This window comes from Nelumbo lutea, chromosome 7 (genome assembly GCF_056320005.1).
Source record: "Nelumbo lutea isolate HS-2025 chromosome 7, American lotus-T2T, whole genome shotgun sequence".
NCBI lineage: Eukaryota > Viridiplantae > Streptophyta > Magnoliopsida > Proteales > Nelumbonaceae > Nelumbo > Nelumbo lutea.
In genome coordinates, this window is record NC_142690.1 from 22,204,402 (window position 1) to 22,231,818 (window position 27,417).

At 38.8% G+C, this 27,417-nt stretch overlaps 1 protein-coding gene across 1 annotated transcript in view; it reads right to left on the reverse strand.

Annotated features, from left to right (window-relative positions):
* ABCB25 (ABC transporter of the mitochondrion 3) overlaps positions 1-27,417 on the reverse strand; it is a 115,705-nt gene that overhangs the window by 75,908 nt on the left and 12,380 nt on the right. Inside the window, exons 6-12 of the mRNA XM_088955097.1 lie at positions 12,393-12,495; positions 7,642-7,749; positions 7,340-7,423; positions 7,132-7,192; positions 6,710-6,855; positions 6,481-6,597; positions 2,333-2,418 (exon numbers count right to left, since the gene is read on the reverse strand). Of these exons, the coding sequence (XP_088811223.1) occupies positions 2,333-2,418; positions 6,481-6,597; positions 6,710-6,855; positions 7,132-7,192; positions 7,340-7,423; positions 7,642-7,749; positions 12,393-12,495 (705 nt within the window). The remainder of the gene's footprint in view (positions 1-2,332; positions 2,419-6,480; positions 6,598-6,709; positions 6,856-7,131; positions 7,193-7,339; positions 7,424-7,641; positions 7,750-12,392; positions 12,496-27,417) is intronic.

Below are 27,417 nucleotides of genomic sequence, written 5' to 3' on the forward strand. Positions count from 1 at the left end.
TTTGACTGAAGCAAGGGATATCCTTCTCAACCTAAATGCACAGCTGGGGTGGATCCCCAGGGAGCTAAACACTGAAGCGGATGGCCTAGCAAAAGCTGGTGTTCACAGGGATGTCTTATTCAGTGATAGTTCCCTATGTACATTTTTTCTTTAAGGAGACTGTTTTGGGCTTGATTATAATAATATCTAGTTATTTACAATATGTATATGATTAGCCAAAACTAAACCCATTCAGAAACATGTACACATATATGCATTCAAAAATCCCTTCAAATCCAACCAACCAACCCAGGCCAGCCCAAGCCTAGCCCAAGTTGCGTTGGGTTAGCTCTAGTTGCACCCATGGTTCACAATTTTAATATCAATGGACATTTTGCCATATAGAGATGTCGAAATTTTGAGAATTTTCCCTATGATATTTGGAAAATCTAAGAAAATTTGAGGAAACTTTCTAGAAACATGGAATAGGAATAGGTTAATAATAAACCGTCAAGGTATTGTTAGAAGTATGATAGCACATTTAAGGTTCAAAAAACCATAGCAAACAACTATATAAATAAAATAAGATTATATTAAGAGACTTAATGGGCATGTTTCTCTTTGTCTCCCTTTTAGTCTTTTAGCCATCTTCTCTTCATTTCATGTCATTTACTTGCCATTTTGACTTTTGTCTTTTTTGTTATTATATGTTTTCATGAGATTGAGAATCTGCTATTATAGTTGTGTGCATTTTTCTTTTTATTTTGAACTATAGTAACTTAGTAAGTGAACCATATCAAAATAGTAAGCCAATCATCCAATAACCAATTCTCCATTGATTTCTTTGGGAAAACACTTAAAAAAATATCATGATTTTAATGAAATATCATAAAATTTTTAAACCATAAATGCATAATCTATCAACAAAATTTGAAATATCACCAACATATCAGCAAAATATCAGATAAGGAAAAAAAGATTCTCAAAAAAATTTCATGTCACTACCTAGCAAAATGGGGAGATAGATTTTAGAGAAACACCGCTAAATCTCATTGATATTGCAAGCCCTGGTTGGACCTAGTTTAGTAAATTCAACCTTGACCCCATGTTGGACCAGGCCTAAACCTGAGGTTTGATCTTAAGATTGGACCAGGGTTGACCGTCAACCCAACCCAGCCAGTCAAATTGCACCCCTACCATTTCCCAAGCATAGCATAGTTTATAAGCTATAGTCTACCTAATCCACCTTCCCTCTTATTTTTTCCCATAGTGCTCCATTTTATTAAGTGATCTCTTTTAGAATCCCCAAGTTCCCAAAGAAATTATCTGATTAATTTCTCCAGCTATTGGCAATTTGGCACTAGCAATCTAAACATTAAGAGAAAGTAAGCCAGTAAGTTAGCAAGGGTGGACATTATTAGGGTTATTATTCCTCCAGAGAAGAAATAATTCCTCTTTCATATAGCCAACTTTTTGAAAAACTTGTTCAGGACAGGGTTCCAAAACTAGATGATCCAGGGTTTCCTTCCAGTGGTAAGTTGATAACCAAAGGTCGCATAGGGCCATTCAAAAAGATGCCTCTAGATTTTTTGGGGCTATTTTTCTTTTTTGTTTTCTTTTAATTCAACCTGGTTTCAATATTTGGAAGAGTACATCTTTTGGTGATTATTGCATTTTTTTTTCTGAACTTTCTGGGTTTGGGGGCTGTTTTGATCAGTCCAAAATCTGATCTGGTTTCAAATATTTTTGGATGGCAGAAAATTGCTAATCATTGTTTAGGGGGATTAACTTCGAATCTGGCCATTTCCCCTTACATTTTAGATCATTTTTCCAGTCCCTTTTATCACCATTAACTCAGTTTTTTTTATATTTGTTTTGGATCTGGACAAGAAGCCCAAGAAATGTGGGCTATATGGGATGCCAGTTAGACCTTTCTGTTGGTTTTACATATAAAACTACTGCTCAAGTGTTTACACATCTATGTACACTTTAAGATTTGATATGATAGATTTAGAGAAAGGGGAAGTATTTTTACTGAACCTTGATAGAACAAACTACTCAATGTGGATATTTCACTTTCATTGTTCAAGGGAAAAGTCAAATTCTGTGGGTATGTTGATGGATCAAAAGTTCAATCAAACACCAAGGACAGTTTTTTCTTTGTAAAGGTCTATCACCTAGACAACTAGGCAACTAGTCAATCCACTATTATCAAGAATCGCCTAGACTCCTTGACAATGGTGCGAAAAGCATACCTAAGTAGTTCAACAATATGTCATACAGCCAAACATTCACAACAAGGTACTTCCTGATAAATAAATAATTAACCAAATAAAGAAAGGTCGGTTTCTACCCGAAGTGTACATTTTCAAATTCAATGCTTCCTCCTCTCAATGTTAGTGGTTTTGCATCAGGTCTAACTCCAATTTCAGGCCTCTCCTACAGAATTCATCAAAAGAACTTAAAGAGAACATTAAGAGATAAATATAAACTATGATAAACCATTGGAACAGGATACAAGTTAGACATAGAATAAAAATTAAATTGATTGAAGGACAGAAGGCATTTAACTCTCAATAGCAATACAATGTGTAAATGTAACCAAAATAGCAATAACCTTAAAAAAAAAAAAAAAAACTCTATGCCTTCCTTCCTAAGCATATTAGGGAGCCATACTTAATTAGGGGCAGAAGTGTAATTTGCAATAGTTTGATAAGTATATATAAAGCAGCCAACTGGGAGAGATCTAATAATTTAATCTCTTACCCATTGGCTCTAAGACAACACCTTACAACCACAACCAAGACAAACTTCTATTGAGAATTAGACACCTGTCACACCTCTTCATTCGTTGCTTGATTCTGAATTCGCTGACAACCATAAATCCCCCCTTTCTCAAAAACATCATAAATCCTCCACTTTATCCACCTATTCTTGCCTGTCTTGTTCATCATTCCACATCTCTCCTCCTTACCCTACTTTGGACTTCTTCATCCTCTCTTCCTTCTTGCTCCTTTCAAATTCTTCAAAAGCTCTTCTAACAAATGCCTCTCTGATGCAAAAGAACATACCTAAGCTCTTGCCAACCTTTACATTCCTATCAACCAAATTCTCAACCCCCACACTTCCTATCTTGTCCACCTTTTTTTTTTTTCTAATGAAACCTCACCATCTCTCTTCTCTTCTTTTCCACCATCCTTTTCCTTCTCCTTTGGCCCTTCGTTTATCTCTTGATCCTCCTCAGGTGCGACCAGTAACGAGAACTCCAAACTTATGGACACTTGAGACCCGTGAACCCACCCCTGAAGAACTACTTTGTTCAAATTTTTTCTTCCTTTTTCTTATAAACTCTTTCATATTTGTTTTTATGGCCTGTCCCAACCAGACCTTTTTTAAATGACATAAAATTTTAATAACATGCACTAAATGGGTTTTGCTTGAACCTCAAGCATTCTTCAACACCTCCAAATCGGATTCAGCAGCCAACCCACTACCACCTTGGAGTCTCCTAATAGTAAGCTCTCCACCCAAAGTTGGTTAGCAATCTGTAGGCCTTGTACAGCTGCTAGTATTTCAGCCCTTGTTGAGTCTCCAACTCCCACTGGACCTGAGAATAAAGAGATAATGTTGCTGTCCATGTCTGTCAAAACCCCTCCAATGCCTTAGGGCCCTGGGTTGCCTTGGCTACTACCATCAAAATTCAGCTTTACAACCCCTTCTGGAGGAGGTGTCCACCTTGCTTGTATTCTAGTATTCTTAGAGGCTGTGGATGCCACAGCTGCCCAACCCCTTCAAATATCATAATAGGAGTAATCCACAAACAAATAAGAAGTTTTCAGCCAAGAGATGGTCCTTGTTAAGATACTCTCCTTAACTTCCTCAGGACTCCTTTCTTTTTCTTGGAAAATGCTGGCATTCAGTTCTTCCCAAGTAGTCCATACCATAGTTGCTCTACATTTCCACATCAGTTTTCCTCTCTTCATTGGAAAGCAAGTTCCACCTACACCAAAATCCAAATATCTGCAGTAAAAGAGCAAGATAGCAGAAAGTGGTAATAGTCCTCATTCTGCACTTTACACATTGTACACACCAGTCTGGGGATAAGCACAAACAAGGTTTCTTCTTTTGTATGTTATCCAAAGTACTACTCTACCATGATTAACCTCCCAACAAAAGACTTTTTTTTCACCAAGGCACAAACTCTTTTAACTGGATTGAGATGGCCCTTGACTCCTTCTCTATCATCCATTCTTTATGTTCCTAAGCTTCCTTTCAATCTCATGTCTGTATATTAACCAAGTCTAACTGTTCAATCACATCCCCCCCCCATGTTTTTCAAGATACAAGATGGAAATGAAGATTGATGGAGAGAGCATGAAGTTGATGGGTTGTATGATCTCTAAGGTGAAGGACCAAAAGTGGCACTTCAATCCTCTTTCGCACCCTTCTAGTGGTTCTAGTGCCATTGCAAACTTGGTCATACTTCTCTTCAAATGTTGGAGTTGTTGGTTCCATCCTTGAGTCATGTCTCTTCCTTGGAGTTGAGACATATCAACTAGGTAAACACTATCAAGTGTCTTTGAGTCCTAGAGTTGTTATTATTTATTAGAGTCTTAAGTCCTTTTTCTTTTGTTCATTCAAATATTTGGGGTCCTATTAAAGTTGAGTCCTACAATGGTTTCAAGTATTTTGTAATCTCCATTCATGATTACTCAAGAAAGACATGGATTTATCTTTTAAAAGAAAAGTTATAAACTGTTAACAGATCCATTTCCAGTTTCAAGTTTAGACCTTCCAATTCCATCAATGAAAGGTAAAAGAACTTGCACTAATCATTTTATCTCTAGTTTTACATCTGTTGAACATTCATCCCCATCCTATAAATAGTTAGTCACATTGTTATCCTCTATTTCTATTCCTATGACTATTCAAGGAGATCCAGGCTCACCTAGTTGGAAGAAAGCAAAGGAGGAACTATATTCTCTAGTAGACAATAGTACCCAGGAACTTGTTTCCCTTCTTTGAAGCAAGGCACAAATTAAAAAAAAAAAAAAAGCCAAAATAAACTCAAAATAAATTAAGAAAATATAAAAAACAGTATTAATAAAAAATGCAAACTTTAATTTTAAACTAAATAATTTAAAAATCTCATTAACTCAAATTAAAATACATAACCATAGCATACAAAACATATTCAAAGTGAAAATGCAAACTATAAAATCAAACATTGCATATATATAACATATTTTTGATAAATTAGCATATATAACATATTCAAACATGTCAGCGTTTCAAATTTGCTTATTTCTTTCCTAACTATATTATTTCAAATAAATAATATGATGGTAAACATATTTCATTCCTATTTCTATGATCCACCTTTGTAACAAGCCCCTTGAAATGTGCCTAATTCTATAAACATATTTCATTCTTAGGCAAGATGCAAACCCTAAAAGCAGACATTTAGAAATTGTTGCCAAGATGAAATGTGCCTAACAAGCCCCTTGTTACAAGCCCCTTTGTAACAAGCACCTCGCTTATGCGTCCAAGCGCACTTTTTAAACCACTGGGTTATACACTCAATTCTTGCAGATGGAAGTGTAGAACACCTTAAAGACTAGTTGCCAAGGGATACATTTAGAAATATGGGGTAGATTATTTTCAGGCATTCTCTCCAATTGCAAAGATTAGTTCAATATGTGTACTTATCTCTTGAAACTATGTAGATTCACCACTCCACTAGCTTGATATCAAAAATGCCCTTCTTCATGGTGATCTACATGAAGACAATTAAATGGAGCAACCACCAGTTTTATCGCTCATGGGGAGGCTGATAAAGTGGGTACACTATGGACAGAAATTTATGGGTTGAAGTAATTTCTACAAACTTGGTTTGGCTGATTTAGTGAAGTGGAGAAAAATTTGGGATCTAACAACACAATGTTGATCATTCTATCTTCAATCATGATTCAGCAACAAAAAAGATTCTTCTAGTGGTGTATGCTGATGATAATATGATATTGTCATCACAAGGAGTGATACTCAAGGAATAGGAAAGATAGAAAAGGTTCTTGCAAAAAAATTTTTAGACAAAAGATCCTGTCAAGTTGAAGTACTCCTCAGGCATTGAAGTAGCAAGATCACAACATGGCATCAAGTTGAAGTACCTTTTAGGCTAATTATATTTGTTTCCCATATATATAAAAAAAAAAAAAAATTATAGTTTCCTCAGAAATGGTTGATGAAGTTGCACTGAAGTTATATTAGAAAAGTAAAAACAGATATGTTTTATGGAAGAAAACGAAATGTGCCCCTATTTTTTGTAGTTTCTTGTATGACCATTTTTTGTAGTCAATTTCCATGATCAAGAGGCTGTAATTAAAACTATCAGGGGAGTTTTTTGAAATCAAACTATAAATCCTTGCTAGTGATGAAAATGCAGACACTAGAAGGGACAAAATGTAATTACAAGTTTACTTCAGGGGAAAGAATAAAAAGCACCTCAAGTAATTGAAACAATGATTTCATGTCAATAAGACTCTGTCTGGTCTCTCGGTACACACTCCCAAGGAAGTTGAGAGGAAGAGATAACTGGAAGAGAAGTCCATTTACCATAACCTGTGCATTCCAAAATTATGATTTAATTCTCACAATCATTGTTAAAACACAAAAAAAAAAGTATCCTGCGATAAATTCTGAAAGAGCTAGGAGTGAAATGAGTGAGCATTACCAAATCACCAACAGTCATCATGCCATTCACAATTCCATGTGAGCATAACACCATTGCCGTTGATAGAGCCATGCTAAATATCACATTTTGGCCGAAGTTCAAGAGAGCAAGGCTACTTTGAGTTTTTAAAGAAGCATCCTCATACCCTGAAGAATAGCATTACCATATGAGTAAACATAGTTATAAAAATAATACAAATATCGTGCTACAGCTCTGTCATTTTGTTAAAGATTGCCAAAGTGACAGAATTTTGTCCGTGGAAATTAAATCCGAATATTCAGTAATATGAATAACAAAAACATGATCCAATTTCAGACCAAGATGAACTAGCACTAATGCAAGGAAAATAAAACCTTTCAGGATTCAAAAAAAGAATAGCAGTAGATGACGTAGACAAGAGGTCCAATATCATCAAAACTTACTCTTTAAAAATTCATCATACTTCTCAGCTTCAAAAGCCTCATTGTTGAAATATTTGACAGTCTGAAAACAAAAAAAAAAAAAAAAAAAAAACAGTGCATGATGAATAAGAATCATATTCATAAAGAAGAAACAACAAATTTGATATAATAGAAAGAAAGGCATATAACATGAAACAGTAAATACAGACAAAGGTACCGCCTCGCTCACCTCATAATTTATAAGTGAATCTATTGCTCTTGTGCTTGCATCATTATCAGCTTTATTCATGACCTGCCTAAACTTAGTCCTCCACTATGAAGGACAACAAAAACCTTTAGCAAAAATGATAACCCTGATCCCATACTTTACAGAAATAGAAGAAGAAGAATAAAACCCAGTTGATCCTTAGTCTACATAAAAAAAAAAAAAAGAAAAAAGACTAGTAGCAAGGACCCTATTCTATTCTGAAAGATAATAGATTTACTAATTAAATTAAACTCCAATGTTATGAGGTAGTATTGAACGCTTACCTGTGTCACAGTTAGGGTAAAAATAACATATGCAGCAACGGATAAAGATGTAATCCATGCAAAAGATGACCCAAACTTGTATGCCAGAATACCTGACACCATAGATATCTGAAAAGTTTGTGTTAATACTCAAACCTTTCTTATTGTCAATCAGCAGAATAAAAATTTATTCATCAAATAAAAATGATCAAATGAACTTGGTGGAGGCTGATCCAGTTAGGGATGTTTGGGGTAAGCCTGTACCAAGGGCTGAAGCATTTGCTTGGTTGATTGTGAGAGGTTGCATTCTAACCCAGGATAACCTAAAGCTCAGAGGTCTGCAGTTTTCAAGTATATGTGTGCTGTGTTGTGCTGGTGAGGAAGATGTGTCTCACATTTTGCTTCATTGCAGCTTTTCATATCCAGTTTGGTCCTATTTCTTCAAGTTTTTCAAGGTGGACAGGAGCCCTTTGGCAGATCCAACTGAAATTTTTAGTTGTTGGCCAAGAACCCGAGGTGGAGTTAAAGTTATGATCCTCTATACATGTATTTCCTTTGCTGTTTGCTGGGAAATATGGAAGGAAAGAAATAGAAGGATCTTTGAGGAGAAAAAGAAAAGTATGGAAGAGATGGTAGCTGTTATTAGTTCGACAGTTATTGGTTGGGTGCTTTTGCTTCCAGAGTTTCAAGGACTGCAGAAAAAATACTTTGGAGCTGACTTTTGGACTTCTCTGAATTCTTAAAAGGAATGCTGAGATCTGTTTTGATAGAAATGTTGTTTTTGCTTTTTTGTGGTCTCGCATTACTGTAATCTGCTGGGGGTGACATCTTTTCACCTAGTTACGATGCATTGTTTTTTCCTTTTAGCAATAAAATTTCTTTTTAATTTATCTTCAAAAAAACTTGTTTTCCCACTTCCTATGGACTTAGTTTTTCTGTGCAAATAAAGTTTCTGGAGTAACTTTGGTAGAGCAATGACTCATTTTGTTCCAAATTCCAAAGAATCTACTCCAACTTAACTACATAACCAAAATTCAAAACCATCTCCAAGCATACATACATTACTTCTTCAGGTATCATCACCTAGGATCTTGGCTTTAGAAGATGGTTGAGGGTCATGAGTCCATTGTGGCTTTGACTATCAGTAACCGTTTGACAAGGATCTTCCTTACACTTACCCCTTCTAGTTCCAATTAAAGAAGTGGCTTATGAATCAAATGGGATATTTCTTGTGGCACAATTCTTAGGGATTTGATCTTTTCTCCAATACACCTTTGGTGTTTCAGTGATAGCATTTTGATACAACCCCACCCAAGATAAGTAATGTAAGATGAGGAGTTCTACTAGGATAAACGTGGTGGGAAGAGGAGGGAGAATGAAGGATCTGAATTATGAGAAGAAGAGATTCAGATCTGAAATAGATAAGACAGATTGCACCTTTAGGGTCTGTTTTCTTCTTGACAAATGGCTGAGAAATATGAGATATGCTTTAAACATTCCATTTTCCAGTGTTTTTTAGCAAGTAAACATGGGATGGACCAAGAAACTAATGGACAAGTTTCATCAAAAGCCAGGACACAGGGTCATACAAAACCAATGTGACCCCAGTGAGAAGGGAAGTGGACAGAGAAAAAAGGTGAGGTCATCTTACTACTTGACAGCCAAACATAGCTCAAACGGTCAACCGATTGGTGCTTCTCAACCATTGTGAAAGTAACCACCAGATCCAGGATTTTCATAGATCTCTCAACTATATTCATGTATTTTTATTTTCATTTTTAGAGATCCAAGCACAACCAAAAGAGAGGCATCACCACCGTGGCTGCCATGGTTTCTGATGACCATGGTCAGCCTCCGGCAAGTGACTTAGGTTTTCCTTCTTTTAAGTCTTTGATCTGTTCATTTGCTCCCTTAAATCTGCTCATAGAAATTGATCTGAGTTTCCTCTTTTTTCTGTTAAATATGATTATTTTCTCACTTATTCTGACATAGAAACTGATCTGGGTTCCCTTAATTGATGAGTTTACTGTTTTCCAAAATCTCTATTTCTTCAATATTGATTATTGATCATTCTTGGTAGAGAGAAATCAGCAAATTCCTCTATCATCAAAAGTCAGTATCCATGGCAGATTTCTGATAAGATTTTTGTTGAAAAATATTTGAACTAATTCTATTAGATACATAGTTGAATCATTTGATGTATTTCCACGAAACCAGTGTAGGAGATTACTACTGTTAAAGAAGTGGCAATTCGTCCTGATTCTGATTCTAATCTCTTAATTGATCTGAATTTCTGGTGCATATTAATCTTCTGTAACATGGACTGAATTAGAATCGGATGAGTTTTGTAGTTGAACCATTTGCACTTTTCTCTTCATGAGGTAGTTTGAAGTTGGAATTAGATGGTACATGGTACTTGAAATAATTGGTATTATTTATGTTCTCATCTCATAATGTTCAATATATCATCAGTATCTATTCAAGAAACTACTCTATTCAAGAAACTACTATAAGGATGATGTCTCTTGTAGTCTGCAACTCTGCATTATGCATTCTCATCTATCTCATTCAGTAACAGGAGACTAAAATATTCTCATTCTGTGTTCTCATCTCGTTACAATACAATACACACAATGCATTGTATTTAGGAATAGGCAAAACAGAGTTGCCTCATCACGTGTAGTTTCACTTGGTCAAGCATTGTTGTAATGATTCTAGATAGATTTTTATGAAATAATTCCTCCTCCTATACCTACTCAAGTGGCCATAAATGACATGAATACAGTGTCAAAAATGACCAGGCCAGAGACTACATGAAGTAAAAGTTAGGTGTGAAGGTTATTAATGCATTTAGACATTCTTTTATCATGCAACAGTGATTTATGTAGATTCTCTACGTCCACTTATTCCTTATCACCTACCATTTTCCTTACTAGAGCAACTGCCAAAATCAAAGGTCAACAAAATTTTCCTTCCTCCACAAAGTGAATCAACTCACTCTGAATAGCCAAGAGCTCTCGCCTGAACTCAACACTAAAAACCTCTACAACAGAAAACGGTGGTGAGGCTTCCTTACATTTCCAATCCAACTTCTTCGCTGCAGCAGTGCAGCTACATGCCAGATGTCACCACTCACCAGACAACTTTGAGGGACAAAAATATCCTTTAAATCCCATTCTCTTGTAAACCTTCTTAAAGATCCTACAAGGGCCACCACCCCAGAGACCCAATTTAAGCCAAGGAAAATATGCACAACATGAATCAAACAGCCACTCTTAGAGATCTTAAATCTCTTCACAGTGCTGATCTTTCATTCCTCTACGGATAGCACCAGGCCTTTTTTATCGTTAACTTTCAATTTCATTAATTAGGGAAAAGGTATGGTATGTACAGATATGCATTACAAAGGAAATAATGCTATTCAGCCTAAAATAGTTTAGTTAGCTTGAAAAGAAGGGGTTTCAGCTTGGCTAGTTTCTGCTATATGTCAGAAGAGCAAGAAGAGACAGTCTACCACTTATTTTATTCTTGCAAGGTTGCTGGTTTCATATGGAAATTTTATTCTCCATTGTTTGGTGTGAAAGTATTTCAGGCAAGTTCTCCTGCAGAAATTTTCTCTTCATGGCCAAAGTTTAGTGGTAGCAAGAAGGCTAGAATCATGTGGAGCTGCATCCCTTTTGCGGTATGTTGGATTTTTTTGGTAAGTAAAAGAAAATTTCATTAAGAAAACAAAAAAGCAGCTTACAAGCACCAATACAGGTGTTAAGATAACACCTAATCAAACTTCTGCGGTATGTTGGATTATCTGGAAAGAAAGAAACAGAAGGCTATTTGAGAAGAAATCTTCGAGCATTGAGAGGCTGGTGGCAGTCATTGGCAAATCAATTGTAGATTGGATGTTGATCCTTCCAGAATTTGCACAAGTCAATGGAGTAGATTTGGGAGAAGTTTCAGGAAGTGCTTGAATTCTAAGATTGTAATTTTGATAATTTCTTTGGTTGAGTTTTTTCCTGTTCTTGGGTGTTACCTTGACACCCCATTAGCTTGTAATCCGTTTTCTTTTTTTCGATAAATTTAATCCGTTTTCTTTTCTTCAATAAATTTTTTTCTTTTACTATCAAAAAAAAGCTCAGTTAGCCATAATTGGCATACTTCTCTTTTGTGGTAACTAATAGGCTTACTTCTCCCATACCTTTCAAAACTTTAATTGGGAATTTGGGATACTATCAAGTCCTAACGCCTTTCCCTTCTTCATCCTATTTAATGCCACCTTCACTTCAGAAAATCTAATTTACTGAAAGCCCATATTGATTTTAGTAATGGTAAAGTTGTCAATCCTTCATCCACTAGCACTTTCCATATGTTCTTCATTTAACAACTTTTCAAAATAGCTTTTCTAAGCTTCCCTTGATTTCCTCATATTTTTATCAAGACGCTTTAATCTTCCTCCTTGACGCATCTAACATGAATCAAATCTCTGCTTTTTCTTTCTCTCATTTTTGCAGATTTATAAATTCTATTTTCTCCTTTATCGTCTAATTTATGAGAGAAGTTCATCACATGTCTTAAATATAGCTTCACTAACTTTCTTTCTGATTTCCTTTTCTTATACTTTTCCAAGTTTTCTATATTTTTAGTCTTTTGCCTAACTTTATAATATGCTTTTTTTATTATTTTTTGAACCTCCTCATTCCACCACCTACCATACAAATAAAATTAAAGACGTAGAAGTTTGATCAAGTATAAGAATAAGCAAGCCAATAGAATTGTACCTCCAAAATAGTGGGTACAATATTAAACACCATTGATGAAAGAATAAAGTTTATTGCACGGCTACCACGGTCAATTATTCGATTGAGTGCACCTGTTTGTCGACTAGAAGTAACAAAGCCAAGTCAGGAACAGCAATAAAGGATCCACAGCATCCTTCCTTCCAAATACATTATCATATGAAGAGTTAAGCAGTAAACACAGGTTCAAGCAAAAGTAACGGAATGCATCTTATCACTTGAGGAATAATATATTGGATGTATAACAAAAATGCAAATCAGAAATTAAATTGAACCACTTTATTTTGATATTTTAGTTATACCAGACTCTTGGCAGCAAGATTCCTCTATGCTTATGTATCAGAAAGGAAGAAACACTTCACCCGAAGAGACCCTTTCCCTAATGAAGTGTCGATCAACTTCAATATGCTTGGTTCTATCATGTTGCACTAGGTTGTGAGCAATGTTGATGGCAGCCTGATTATCACAGTACAACATCATTGGCTTGTCATATTCAACTCCAAGTTCTTCCATCAAAGATTTTAGCCATAAAAATTCAGAAACCCCATGTGTCATGGCCCTGTATTCTACTTCAGCAGAAGACCGAGCAACAACCGATTGTTTCTTGCTTCTCCAAGAAACAACATTACTAGCTACCAAGCTGCAATACCCAAAGGTAGATCTTCTGTCATCAATGTTCCCGGCCCAGTCAGCATCGGTGTAAGCTTCAAGTTTCATATGACCATGCTTGGCAAACAGAATACCCTTTCCTTGGGAGCCCTTCAAATAACATAGGATTCTCTCTGCAGCTGCCAAATGAGTGTCTCGAGGAGCATGCATGAATTGGCTAATGCAACTGACTGCATATGCAATATCTAGCCGAGTCATGCATAGATACAAAAGTTTCCCAAGAAGTCTCAGAAAGATTCATTTGTCTTCTAACAATGTCCCTTCTGAGGCTGAGAGTTTATGACTCATATCAATAGGAGTAGCAGCTGGTCTAGCACCCATCTTTCCAGTTTCAGAGAGCAAGTCAAGAACATACTTCCTTTGGGAGATAAGAATCCCATCCTTGGATCGAGCCACTTCTATGCCAAGAAAGTATCTCAATTCCCCCAAATCTTTAATCTCAAACTCTGTATGGAGAAAAGATTTTAGATCATGAATTCTTGAGGCATCATTATCCGTCACTACAATATCATCTACATACACAATGAGGTATACTGCCAGAGGTCCACTCCTCTTCACAAAAAGAGTATGATTGGACTGTGTCTGCACATAACCAAAGTTAACAAGTGCTGTTCTAAATCTCTCAAACCATGCTCTAGGGGACTGTTTTAGTCCATAAAGAGATTTCTTCAGCCTGCATACCTTCCCTTTTATATCAGTTCCATACATCCCTGGAGGAAGAGACATGTAAACCTCCTCATGTAATTCACCATTCAGAAATGCATTCTTCACATCCAATTGATAAAGGGGCCAGTCAAAATGAGCAGCTAAAGATAGAAGAACCCTCACAGATGTCATCTTGGCAACAGGTGCAAAAGTCTCTAAATCATCAATCCCATATGTCTATGTATAGCCTTTTGCAACCAACCTGGCCTTGTACCTTTCAATGGTGCCATCAGCTCTGTATTTGAAAGTAAAGACCCACTTGCAACCAACAGGATCCTTCCCTTCAGGCAAATCCACCACTTCCCATGTGTCACTCTTGTGTAGGGCATCTATTTCAGATTTCATAGCATACCTCCATTCTGGAATCTTAAGAGCTTCTGACACAGACCTGCGAATAGGATGAGAAGCAGAAGAGAGATAGGCAAAATATGAAAGTGAAAGAAAACTGTAAGAAAGGTGCTTAGAAATGCAGTGTGCAGTGCACTTCCGTTTGCCTTTTCTAACAGCAATGGGAATATCAAGGTTAGGGAAGGATGAATCCCAAGGTGCTGAACCAATATCTATTGTCTCTTCTGTGACTGGAAGTGTAGGAGGCTCATGTGTTGTAGGAGAAACAACCTGCACATTTCTGGATCTTTGCCTTTGATACACCTTGGGATTGAGGATAGGACGAGGAGGTAGGGTATCGGGACAAGGAGAATGGAACGACTGATCCAACCTTGATTCATTTGAGGGAGAAGCAAACACATCAAGGGACTCAACAGGGACAGGAAGAGGAAGAGCAAACACATGTGTCAAATCCTCCCCCTATGGACAATGTCCTTCTGGAGAGGAACCATAAAAAGGGGAAAACTCATCAAAGGTGACATCCATTGAGACATACCGATTGCCAGACTTTGGATCAAAACAGCAATAACCCTTCTGTTTGGGAGAATAACCAAGGAAGATACACTTTTGGGCTATGGGTTCAAACTTATGCCTTTGGACACTTGGAACATGTACATAACAGGTGCAGCCAAAGACACGAATAGGAACAAGAAAAAGGTCTTTGTCCGAATGAAGAAGAGTGAAGGGAGACTTAAACCCCAAAACCCTGGATGGCAGTAAGTACAACATCACCCCAAAACCTAGTAGGAACATGTGAGGCAAATAAGATACTTCTTGCAACCTCAACAATATGCCTGTTTTTCCTCTCAGCAACCCCATTTTGTTCTGGGGTCCTAGCACATGAGCTTTGATGAATAACCCCCATGTCAGAAAGATAGCATGATAGGTTTTTCTCAAGGTATTCTTTTGCATTGTCCGATCTAAAAATTTTAATCCTGGTATCAAATTGGGTCAGAACAAATTCATGGAATTGTTTTACAAGTCTTGGAACTTCATCATGGGAATTCATCAGGAATATTCAAGTGAATCGTGAAAAGTCAACAATAAACAGGATAAAATATTTGTAGCCACCCATGGAGGGTAAGTGGTAAGGCCCCCACACATCAGAATGCACAATATTAAAAGGAACAGAAGATCTTTTATTTCTCAAAGGATACTTGCTTCTACAATGCTTTGACAATTCACATGACTCACAATGAAGACTGGACAGACTAATTCCCTTAAACAGTTCAGGGAATAGATGACTCAAGGCTGAAAAAGACAAATGACCAAAACAACAATGACACAACATAATCCGACTGACAAACTCTGAAGAGACAGATCCAAGAGCAACATTCCCAAGATGATCAGTGCATTGTCCCGGAGCATCAAGCAGGTATATTCCGTTCGCCTCATGACCACTCCCAATCACCTTCTGAGACTCCAGATCCTGAAAAACACAGTAGAAAGGAAAAAAGGTTATACAACAGTTTAGTGACTTGGTTAAACTGCTCACAGACAACAAATTTGTATTTAGTTTAGGTACATGAAGGGCAGAAGGTAGGTACAAGGAATTCGTAGCCTTGATGGTTCCCTTACCAGAGATAGGGGCAAGTGAACCATCAGCTAAAGTGATTTTATCACGTCCAGGAAGTAAGTCATATGAAACAAACAAGGTAGACAGATTGGTCATATGGTCAGAAGCACCTGAGTCAATAATCCAAGGGATCTTGAGATTACCTGAAGAGGTAGCATGATTAGCAGAAGCCCTTATACCTGAATGAGCAAATGCTGAAGTAGTAGAATTTCCTGAAGAGTCGGAAGCAGAGGTCACACCACTCAGCTGACTGATCATCTTCCCAAACTTTTCATATTCTGCTCTCATGGCTGCCAACTGTGCAGAAGCAGACATCTCTTCACTATCTGGCCCAGCAGCTACATTTGCACTTCCTGATCTTTTACTATCATATTTTTTTTGAAACCGAATGGGAACAAGATTAGGATGTAACTTCCAGCACTTGTCTTTGGTGTGCTTCGGCTTCTTGCAGTACTCACATACAACTTCTTTCTTTCCTGTGCCACTAGAAGTTCCAACATTCCCTTTAGGTTTAATCCCCATATTGGCAAAGTGATCATTAATATCAGCCCCTTGAACCTAAACAGCCCTTCTACTCTCTTCACTACTCACCAATGCATAAACTTGTGACAAAGATACACACTCCTTGGAAAGAATATTCTATTTTGTGATATCATATTCTGGGTTTAGTCCAGTTAAGAACTCAAAAACCCTGTTCCTTTCAACCAATTTTCTGTAGGTCTCTGCATCATTAGTGGTGTCCCAAGTTACAACTTCTATTAGGTCAATCTCTTGCCATAGGGATTTCAGGGTTGAGAAATATACAGCAAGAGGTTTCTCTCCTTGCCTTAAATTCTTTACATCACTTCTCAATTTATATGCCCGGGCCACATTGAGTTTTTGGGAATAGGTTTCTGCAACACTGTCCCAAATTTCTTTTGCTGAATTCATCCATAGGTAGTGTTGACTGATTTGTGGCTGCATTGAGTTCACAAGACACCCAATGACAGTGTAATTTTCTTGCATCCACTTCTCGTAGGATGGATCATCTTTTGGGGGAGCCTTCTTACTCCCGGAAATGAACCCCCACTTTCCTCTACTACAAACATGAATCTTTACTGATTGTGACCATGCCAGATAATTAGTTCCATCTAGTTTAACTGTGGTCACAGTCAATAAGGAATCACTTGGAGTCCCCTGACCCAGTCCATATTCAGCACCACTTTTGTTTTCAAACTCTAAGGAGTACATCATGTAAACACTCCAAATATGATTTCAGATGACTTCTACAAGTATACTGAATAAGGACAAGCAATAACTGAGTTCAACCGACCACAAGGAGGCAACACACTGAGTTCAGCCGACCACAAGGAGGCAACACACTGAGTTCATCCGACCACAAGAAGACAATTCACTGAGTTCAGGCTTCAAGAAGTAATCAGAAACTCCTAGGCATTGTGCACTCAGCCGAAGTACCTTTTCAAGGTTGTACACTCAGCCAAGAAGAGTAAGTACCAATCGGTGTTGCTGAATAGGCCTTTTCACAAACACAGTGTGGGCAATAGAGACAACCCCACTGTCAAGGCAGAGAAAAGACCCCTCTTTCCTTCACAAGAAACTCGATTAAATCTGCAATTAGTGATCTCTACTTGGTATCAAAGCAGGCCGAAGGTTCCTTGAAGTTGTTCTCTCATGCAGTCCTAGATCGGCTGACTACATGGTGATTTAAGAGGCTGGTCGAAGCTCTCAGGTAAGCCCAGTTTTTGGATTTTTTTGGTGGATCTGTGTGCCTTGTATATGGATCTTCCTATTGGTTTTTACAATGATACTGAAAAGGGAAAGTTATGTAGGCTTAAGAAGTCACTTTATGGCTTGAAACAATCTCCCAGAGCATGGTTTGACAGATTCAGACAGGCCTTGATTGCTTTTGGCTACACTCAGACTCAATCTGATCACACCTTGTTTGTGAAGCGAAAGGGATCTTTGGTGTCAGTCCTAATTGTTTATGTGGATGATATTATTGTCACCGGGAATGATTTGAGTGAGATTGATGGTCTGAAAAGGAACCTACATAAAGAATTTGAAATTAAGGATCTTGGAGAACTGAGATACTTCTTAGGCATTGAAGTTGAAAGATCAAAACATGGAATTTTTATCTCACAAAAGAAGTATGTCTTGGATCTTCTTCAAGAGACAGGGAAGCTTGGAACAAAGGCAATCAGCACCCCTATTGATCAGAACGATAAAATCAATGCATCAGAAGGTGAACCAGTAAAGGACATTGGGAGATATCAGAGACTTGTGAGTCGGCTGCTATACTTGTATATGACAAGACCAGACATTTCCTATGCAGTAAGTGTAGTAAGTCAATACATGCATGCTCCACGAGTCCAGCATCGGAAGGCAGTTGGCAAGATTCTTGGTTATCTGAAGGGACACCCGGGCAGAGGCATATTGTTTACTGATCATGGACAGTTGAAACTAGAGGCTTATACAAATGCAAATTGGGCAGGATGCCTTGATGACAGGAGATCAACTTCAGGAGTGTACACCCTAGTTGGGGGTAACCTTGTCTCTTGAAAGAGTAAGAAACAAACAGTGGTGGCAAAATCAAGTGTTGAAGCCGAATACAGGGCCATGGCACATGGAGTTTCAGAACTTCTCTTGATTCGTTCCCTGTTAGAAGAGATTGGTGTACAGGCAGAAGAACCTATGATGCTATACTGTGATAACCGGGCAGCAATTAACATTGCCCATAACCTAGTCCAGCATGACCAATCTAAGCACATTGAAGTGGATAGACATTTTATCAGAGAAAGGGTAACTTTTAGAGAAGTTTGTTTTCCATACATTGCTTCTGATCTGCAGCTCGTTGATGTTCTCACAAAAGGTGTTGCAAAGAACAAGCTGGAGCATGATCTACGCAAGTTGGGAATGTGTGACATTGACTCCCAATTTGAGGGGGAGTGTTGAGTTGGTCCGGTTTGTTTTTATTTAGTTAGGAAGTTGTTGGGCTTTAGGCCCATTAGTTTGTGTTTTTTTTAAGTTGACTGTTCAGCTTTTAGTAGCCGCCCTACTATGGGCATCCTTGTAATATCTCATCTTTTAAAGTTAAGTATAAATATAATGAGAGGGGGGCGGCTAGGGTTAATTTTCACAATCCTGGTTGACTTCCTACTCTCTTCTTCTTCTCCTTTCTTCTCTACTGCTGAAATCTTCATCTTCCCCCTCTTTCCTTCACAAGAAACTCGATTAAATCTGCAATTAGTGATCTCTACTAAAAAGACAAAAAAAAAGACGATGCATTGCAACTATGTCATCCCATAAGCCTCAACATTGTACATTGGATTCTGATCTCTGAAGAGTTTAAGGGGGCTTCCTTGAATGATCTTTAAGAAGGTGGCAAAACATTGGTGCTTTGAATCGTATACAAAAAACAAGGGCTGGCTGGGAGCCTCCTATAGGTGGCAGACTTAAAATTAAATTATGATGGTTGCAGTCTTCACAACCAGGAGTTTTGGGCATTGAAGGTCTGGTGAGGGATGAAGGTGGAGTGGTCAGACTAGCCTATTCGGAACTCATAGGTCATGGAAACTCTCAAAGGGCAGGGCTGTTATCTGTATTACAAGGTTTGAAGTTGGAAGCCACAAAGAATTTAAGGAACACCATGGTGGAGGGTGACTGCCAAATGGTTGTCTCTTGGTCAAGAACAGGGAAAAATGTACCTTAGATAGTTAAATAACATGTTAGAGAAGCATGAGTGCTGGGAAACCCATTGAGGTGCTCATTCAATTGAGTCCCTAAGTGCAAATGATCTAGATGATGAGCTAGCAAAGGCCAGTGTTTTTTTTTTCTTTTTTTTTATCAATAACAAATAACTATCAATAAGAAAAATGGAGATTAAGTACAAAGGAGAGAGGGAGATAAACTCTCTTAACTCCCCAACCAAAAGAAACAAAAACAAAGATACATATTAGCCCAAAACAAAGCATCCCTATTCACCCCTTGCTTAGCTAAACCCATCATCAAAAGAGTTAACACTTCTTTTAATCTAATTCAGCTTAATTTCAATATCCTTTGCCAACCACTTAAGTTTCATCTTTTCATTGCTATAGTTTTTTTATCAGCAAAATAAGAATTTTATTAAATTAAGATAAGTAAATACAGAGTTACAGCAGTGAGAGCATAGACATTTCAACAGAAAATGTTACAATACAGCCCAAAAAAAGCTGTTGCCTTTGAACTCCTTGTTTAGCTAGAGAGTCAGTTGTTCCATTTGCAGTTCTCCTGACCCATGTGAATGATGCATTAAGTTCCCTTGCCACGCTTACTATCTCCCTTAATGGATGTCTGTAGTTCCAAGGAACATTACTGCTTGAATTGGTACAAGATATCACTGCTTTTGAGTCCCCTTCTTTCTCCAAATTACCAAGATCAGCTTGCTTGGCAATCTTTAGACCTTGAAGCAGAGCTAACAGTTCAGCTTTTAAAGAGTTACCTTCCCCTAAAGGTCCTGAGTACAGAGCCAACACTTAGCTTGAGGAGTCTCTGATCACAACACCAAGGCCTGCCATACCCGGGTTTCCTGTAGAGTTCCCATCAAAGTTCAGCTTATACTTGTTGGGGCCTGGGGGCTTCCACTCCATTACTTTCCTTTCCTTCTCAGCAGTGTGTGCCACTTCATTCCAGGCTCTTACAATATTAGTAATTGAGATATTTTGAACGAGCCGGAGTGACTTTACCCAATGTGCAACTTTTATCTTTATGTCCTCCATAATAACCTCTTTTGGTCAATGCTTCTCATTGAAGATCCTTGCATTCCTTTACGCCCATATTGTCCACACAACCGCTGCCCTTGCTAACTTCCACATAACCCTTTCTCTCTTTGTTGGCTGCCTTAGAAAGTTTGATCAAAGAAGCTAACTACATCCTAGGGAGCACTCCACCTGCAACCAAAAAGAGCATAGAGATTCCCAAACAAAAAGCACAAAAGGGCAATGGATCAATAAATTAGGTAGGGATTCACCATCTGTAGAGCAATTGATGCACATATCAGGGGAAAGGCATTTATTTGGCCTCCTTTTTTGAAGCATGTTGCAAGTATTTACCTTCCCAAGAAACACCTCCCAACACAGAACTTGAATTTTTGGTGGAATGGGCTTGCTCCAAATCTCTTTCACTGGAAAATTGTCACCCCCAACAAGAATTTGTACAAGGGTATTCAAGAAAGAAGCATAAGTAAAGGTGTCATCAAAAGAAGTAAACCATACTCTGGTCTCCTCCAAAGACTGAACGAAGAAAAGTGGCTTAAGAGTATTAAGCAAGCAAATAAGAGACTCATCATTATCCCTCAAACCGCTTCTGAAACCAAAATCCCAACTCAATCCAAAGTGAGAAAGGGTGACAAAATTTGAGATGGGTTGTAACTTGTAGTTAGAGACTGAATATAGATCAGTAAAGAGGGAGCAAAAAGGAGTATCACACAGCCGAAGATCTTCTCAACAGAGCACCCTAGGGCCACAACCCACATCAACTCTGATGAGATTAAGATAGGATATACCTCTTGTATTGCTTTCCACAGAGAACGCGAGGAAGATGTGGGAGGTATCTTTGCATACCAGCCATTGTTCATCAGCCCATGAATGCTTTCTACCACCTTATGCCATAGCCTGTCTCTTTCCAATGGGAACCTCCAAAGCCACTTTCCTAACAAAGAAGTATTCCTATGAACTAAGTTCCCCAGTCCTAACCTCCCTTTTTATTGCAACAGGATTGCAAGGGATTGGATAGTGTTTGTAATTTGTACTGCAATGCTCATGGTGTTCTTTGCTTAGTTGTTTGTAATGCTTATGGAGTTCTTTCCAATGGGAACCTCCAAAGCCACTTTCCTAACAAAGAAGTATTCCTATGAACTAAGTTCCCCAGTCCTAACCTCCCTTTTTATTGCAACAGGATTGCAAGGGATTGGATAGTGTTTGTAATTTGTACTGTAATGCTTATGGTGTTCTTTGCTTAGCTGAATGTTGTTTGTATTCTTCATTTGTTTGACATTTTGGCCAACAAGCTACTTAGTCAATAAAATACAGTTATTTAGCAAAAAAACTATACAAATGTCATACCAATGGAGTATCTAAAACCATGGCAATCCAACAGCAAAATAGGACTTAAACCTCTTGCTACTAGTTAAACCCAGGTACTACTGGATTTTGTGTATTGCCAATACTGTTCTTTTGCTTAGTAAGTTCATACTAAGATTTCTCTATTTTTGTATAAGTAATAAATTTTATTAAAGAAGGAGAGAAGAAATTACAGCTGTTTCTTAGTCTGTTAGATTTCTTTATTGTTTAGGCATCAATTGATGCCAACCTCTATTATTTCCCTCATGATGGTTCGATATTACCAAGAAACTAGAGTGTCATTCTTTAACCAACCCACAACCACTCTTGAATCTCCTGCCATCAATTTTCTATAGTTGATAAGTAGCTAGGCAGCTAGAGAAGATAATGAGGGACTTTTTGTGGGAGCCAAAAGAGTAAAAAAAAATACCACTTGGTAAAATGGGAACATGTTTGTAATCCCAAGGAGCAAGGTGGGTTAGGCATTGGAAATGTGTTAAAAAGAAATACAGCTCTTCTTGGCAAATGGTTGTGGAGGTTTCTTCGTGAGAAAGAAAGACTTTGGCACAGGGTCATAGTAAGTATTCATGGTGTAGAGAACAATGGTTGAGATGCAAAACTAGCTTCAAATACAAATTCAAGCTCCCTTTGGAAAATAATCATTGAGGTATTCCCCAATTTCCTTAATTTCACTTGTCTTGATGTTGGGAATGGGAATAGTGTTACTTAGGGAAGACCTTTGGCTCGGGGATCAACTCCTTAAGCTGCTTTTCTTAGACCCCTACTCTTTGTCAAACCTTAAGGCGGAACCTGTTGCCAAGTTTGGTTTGTTCTTAGAATGTGGGGAAAATTGGGATCTTGGCTTCAAGAAAGGTGCGAGAGATACTGAGTGCAATTCCATCCTTCACTTACTTTCACTTTGGAAAAGGTCTACTTGGATCGATCTGCCTCAAAAAAAAGAATTTGGCACCCAAGCACTGATGGTTTGTTTACCTGTGCATCATTTTTTAACAAACTTACCCGTTTTGACTCTGTGGAAGTGACTTTTCCTGTGAAAGAAATCTAGTGCAAGCCAATTCATCCTAAAGTTCAAGCTCTTTATTGGGAAGTGTTCTAGGGAAAGTAAACACTTGTGATGTGCTACAAAAAAGAAGGCAAAATAAGTGTCTCTCTCCCCATGTGTGCATCCTATGCAAGGCTTGTGGTGAAACCCTTTCTCACTTGTATCCTGCTCTTTTGTTTCTATTATAATTCGGTTCTGCCTTAGAGTTCTGTCTGTCTGAGATCAGTTATGTAGGAGAAAGGTGGAACAAAGAGAGAAATTCTGGTTCGAACTGGAAGACTCAACTTAACATCTCCCAGTCGGCCAGGCAGTATTTATATTATTAAAATTAATTGAAAAGACATATGTACCCTTACTTAAGTTAGGAGCATTGGTTCCAACACAACATTACAGATCAGCAACATTAATCTAGGTACAAAGCCAGAAATACCCCTACGCTAACACTCCCCCTCAAGCTAGTGAGTATATATCATATACTCCCAGCTTGTTACATATGTAGTCCACTCTTCCCCGACTCAAGCCTTTTGTAAATAAGTCAACCCACTGATTTCCTGTATTAACATGTGTAGTGTCTAACTCTCCATTCAGCACCTTCTCCCTAACAAAGTGATAGTCAACCTCAATGTGCTTGGTTCTTTCATGAAACACTGGATTAGAGGAAATATGAACTACAGCCTGATTATCACAATAGAGCTTCATTGGAGTGTAAATGTTGTACCCTACTTCCTAAAGAAGGTTGCTTAGCCACACTAATTCACAAGTGGTGTGCATCATAGCCCTATATTCTGCTTCTGCACTGCTTCTTGCCACAATCGTCTGCTTCTTACTTTTCCATGTCACCAGGTTACCTCCCAGAAACGTGCAATAGCATGTAGTAGACCGCCTATCAGACATAGAATCGGCCCAGTCAGCATCAGAATACCCTTCTATTTCAAGTTTTCCGCCACTCTTGTATATCAGACCGCGACCCGGAGCCCCTTTTAGATACTCCACAATTCTCAGAACTGTATTCCAATGAGGAATCAGAGGTTTTTGCATGAACTGGCTTACCACACTAACCGCAAATGAGATGTCTAGTCTAGTAATGGTTAGGTAGTCAGTTTGCCCACAAGTCGTCGGTATCTGCCAGGGTCTTCAAACACTTCACCCATATCACTGCTTAGCTCGGTATTTGTGTCCATGGGTGTTTCAGCTGGTTTGTCACCCAATAAGCATGTTTCTTCCAGCAAATCAAGCACACTTTTTCTCTAGCACAGGTTAATACCATACTTGGATCTTGCTACCTCTATCCCCAAGAAGTATTTCAGCTTACCTAGACCCTTTGTCTGAAAGTGATCCTGCAGATAAATCTTCAGCCTGTCAATACCCATGTTATCATTTCCAGTAATAACAATATTATCTACATACACCACCAACAGTATTTTTCCTCCCGGAGAGCCATGACTAAATACAGAATGGTCAACTTTGCATTGTTTCATACCAAACTTCTTTACCACCTCACTGAACCTACCAAACCACGCTCGAGGAGACTGTTTAAGCCCATATATAGCCTTCCTTAGTCTGCACACCTTACCATCCTCCCCTGAGTAACAAACCCTGGAGGTTGCTCCATGTAGACCTCCTCGAATAAGTCACCATGTAGAAAAGCATTCTTGATATCAAGCTGATATAGTGGCCACTCATACATGGTTGCAAGTGAGATCACAACACGAACTGACCCTATCTTAGCAACCGGTAAGAAGGTCTTTGTGTAGTCAATACCATAGGTTTGGGAGTACCCTTTAGCAACCGACCGCGCTTTCAAGCATTCAACACTACCATCAGGCAGATACTTAACCGTATAAACCCATTTACAGCCAACAACTTGCTTCCCAAGAGGAAGAGCAGTGACGTCCCAAGTATGATTATGATGAAGGGCTGAGAGTGGCATCACCCTGGAGAGGCAAAGGCTTCCTGGACATCTTTAGGGACAACAACTGATGATAACAGAGTGACAAACTGGCGATGGGAAGCGGAAAGGTGAGTAAGAGAAACATAATTAGAAATGGGATGAAGGCTACAAGTACGTTTACCTTTCCGCAAAGCAATGGGTAGATCAAGCTCAGATGCTAAGTGTGGGTCTGGTGCCGGATCCGTCGACGGAGATGTAGCCAGAGTAGTAGTTGGTGCGCGTGGGCGATGTGTATACACATGATGGATAGGTGAGCATTCAACAGGTGGTGGCACCGGAGGCAAGGGTTTGGTCACAGCTGGAACAAAGGAAGAAGGGTCAACAACGAAAAGTGGAAGAGGAGGAGGTGATGAGGAGGAAGAAGAATCATCGGACCCCAAAAAAAAACAGAGTAGACTCAAAAAAGGTGACATCAGCACACACAAAGGACCATCAAGAACCAGGATGGTAACACCTATACCCTTTCTGGGTCCGAGAGTAGCCAAGGAAGATGCACTTGAGAGAACGGGCATCGAACTTGTCATTCCCGGGACCCAGATTATGGACGAAGCAAACACACCCAAAAACTCTTGGCATAAGGGGAAACGGAGACAAAGTGGGAAACAAGACTTGAAACGGAGACTGACCATCAAGGATGAACGTGGGCATCCGATTAATCAAAAAGCAAGAGGTAAGCACTGCATCACTCCAAAAAGGTTTGGGAACATGCATGTGATGCATGAGGGATCTTGTTGTTTCAAGGAGATGGCGATTCTTTCTCTCAGCCACCCCGTTTTGTTATGGGGTGTAGGTACACGAGGTCTGATGTATATTGCCGTGTTGGTCCATGTATTCCTGAAATGATGAGGATAAATATTCGCGGCCATTATCAGAACGGAAAACTTTGATGTGGGTACCAAATTGGTTACGAATCTCAGCATAAAATTTTTGAAAAATGGTAAACAATTCACTTCTTTCTTTCATTAAATAGGGCCACGTCATCCTTGAAAAATCATCCACAAAAATGACAAAATATCTATATCCATTATATGACCACTTTATAGGGACCCCAAACATCTGAATGAACTAAAGAAAAAGGACTCGACACACGGTTATCAACCCTAGAACTAAAGGGAACACGATGGTGTTTCCCAAACTGACACGACTCACAATCCAAAACAGAAGGCTGACTCAAGGACGGAACCAAGGACTTCAAGACTTTTAGCGACGGATGACCAAATCGGCAGTGCCACTGGAGAGGAGAAAGAGATGATGGAGAGCTGTTGAAGTTCTACCACCACCACCGTCAAGATAATACAGTCCACCTGCTTCATGCCCTCCACCAATCTTCATCCCCGTCTTGAGATCCTGAAAAACACACATAGAAAGATAAAAGGTAATGGAGCAGTTAAGTGATTTGGTCAACTTACTAACAGACATAAGATTACAAGGCAATTTAGGAACATACAGAATTGAGGAGAGGGATATAGGATCTAAGTCAACATTACCAACACCACAAATTGAGGATGTGGAACCATTAGCAAAGGTGACAGATTGTGATTGAGCAATGAGATAAGGAGGAAAACACACCTGGAGTTCCAGTCATGTGATCAGAAGTTCCAAAGTCAATGATCCAGGGATTGGGTGTGGATGCCAAACAAGCCATACCTGAGTGAGCAAAAGTCGTCGTGTTCTGTTGTGATTGGATAAACCTCTCATATTCATCACGGGGAACACTCACCATCTCCTTCACGGGACCATCTGTAAAGGTAGGAGGCATCTGATCAGATGAATGATTCTCCTGTCTAAAGCTAGAACTTGAGTCACCGGTCGCGGCATGATTGGCCCAGGTTGAGGGAGGACCATGTAGATCGTAACAATAGTTGATGGTATGTCCATCCATACCACAATGAATGCACTTCCTCAGGCCTGAGCCACGTCCTCTACCACGGGCTCCCCCTGAATCTCTGCTCCCAATACGACCACCACCACGATTATGAGTAGGCCCACCATTGCCACTTTGGCCATACGCAAAACCACTACCACCACCACGGCCAAACTGAGCTCCCTTAGCTCCACCTCTAACACCATGGCCTCTCGATACAGCAAAGGTAGATCTATCTGAGATATTAGAGTTCTCAATAGATCCGATAGAAATCCTCCAGAGTCGAGCAAATACATCTTCTAAGGAGGGAAGAGATGATCCTCCTAATATCTGAGCCCGTACTGGTTCATATTCAGACTTTAGTCCCACCAAAAATCTAGTCACATCAAGTTGTTCTCTCTGTTGTTGCTGAATCTTGACATCAGAAGTGAGAGGATGATAGACATTCAACTCATTACGTATGTTTCTCATGTTGGCATAGTACTCCTCAAGACTCTGATTGCCCTGTTGCAGGTTAAAGTACTCTTGATACAGCTGATAAACTCTGGTTGTATTGTCTTGCCCCGAATACAATTTCTTCGCATGGTCCCACACATCTTTGGCAGTATCAAGAAACATGAAATTCGCAATAATCCTGGGTTCCATACTATTCCACAACCATGAGATGATCTGAGCATCCTCTTGCTCCCAGTCTTCA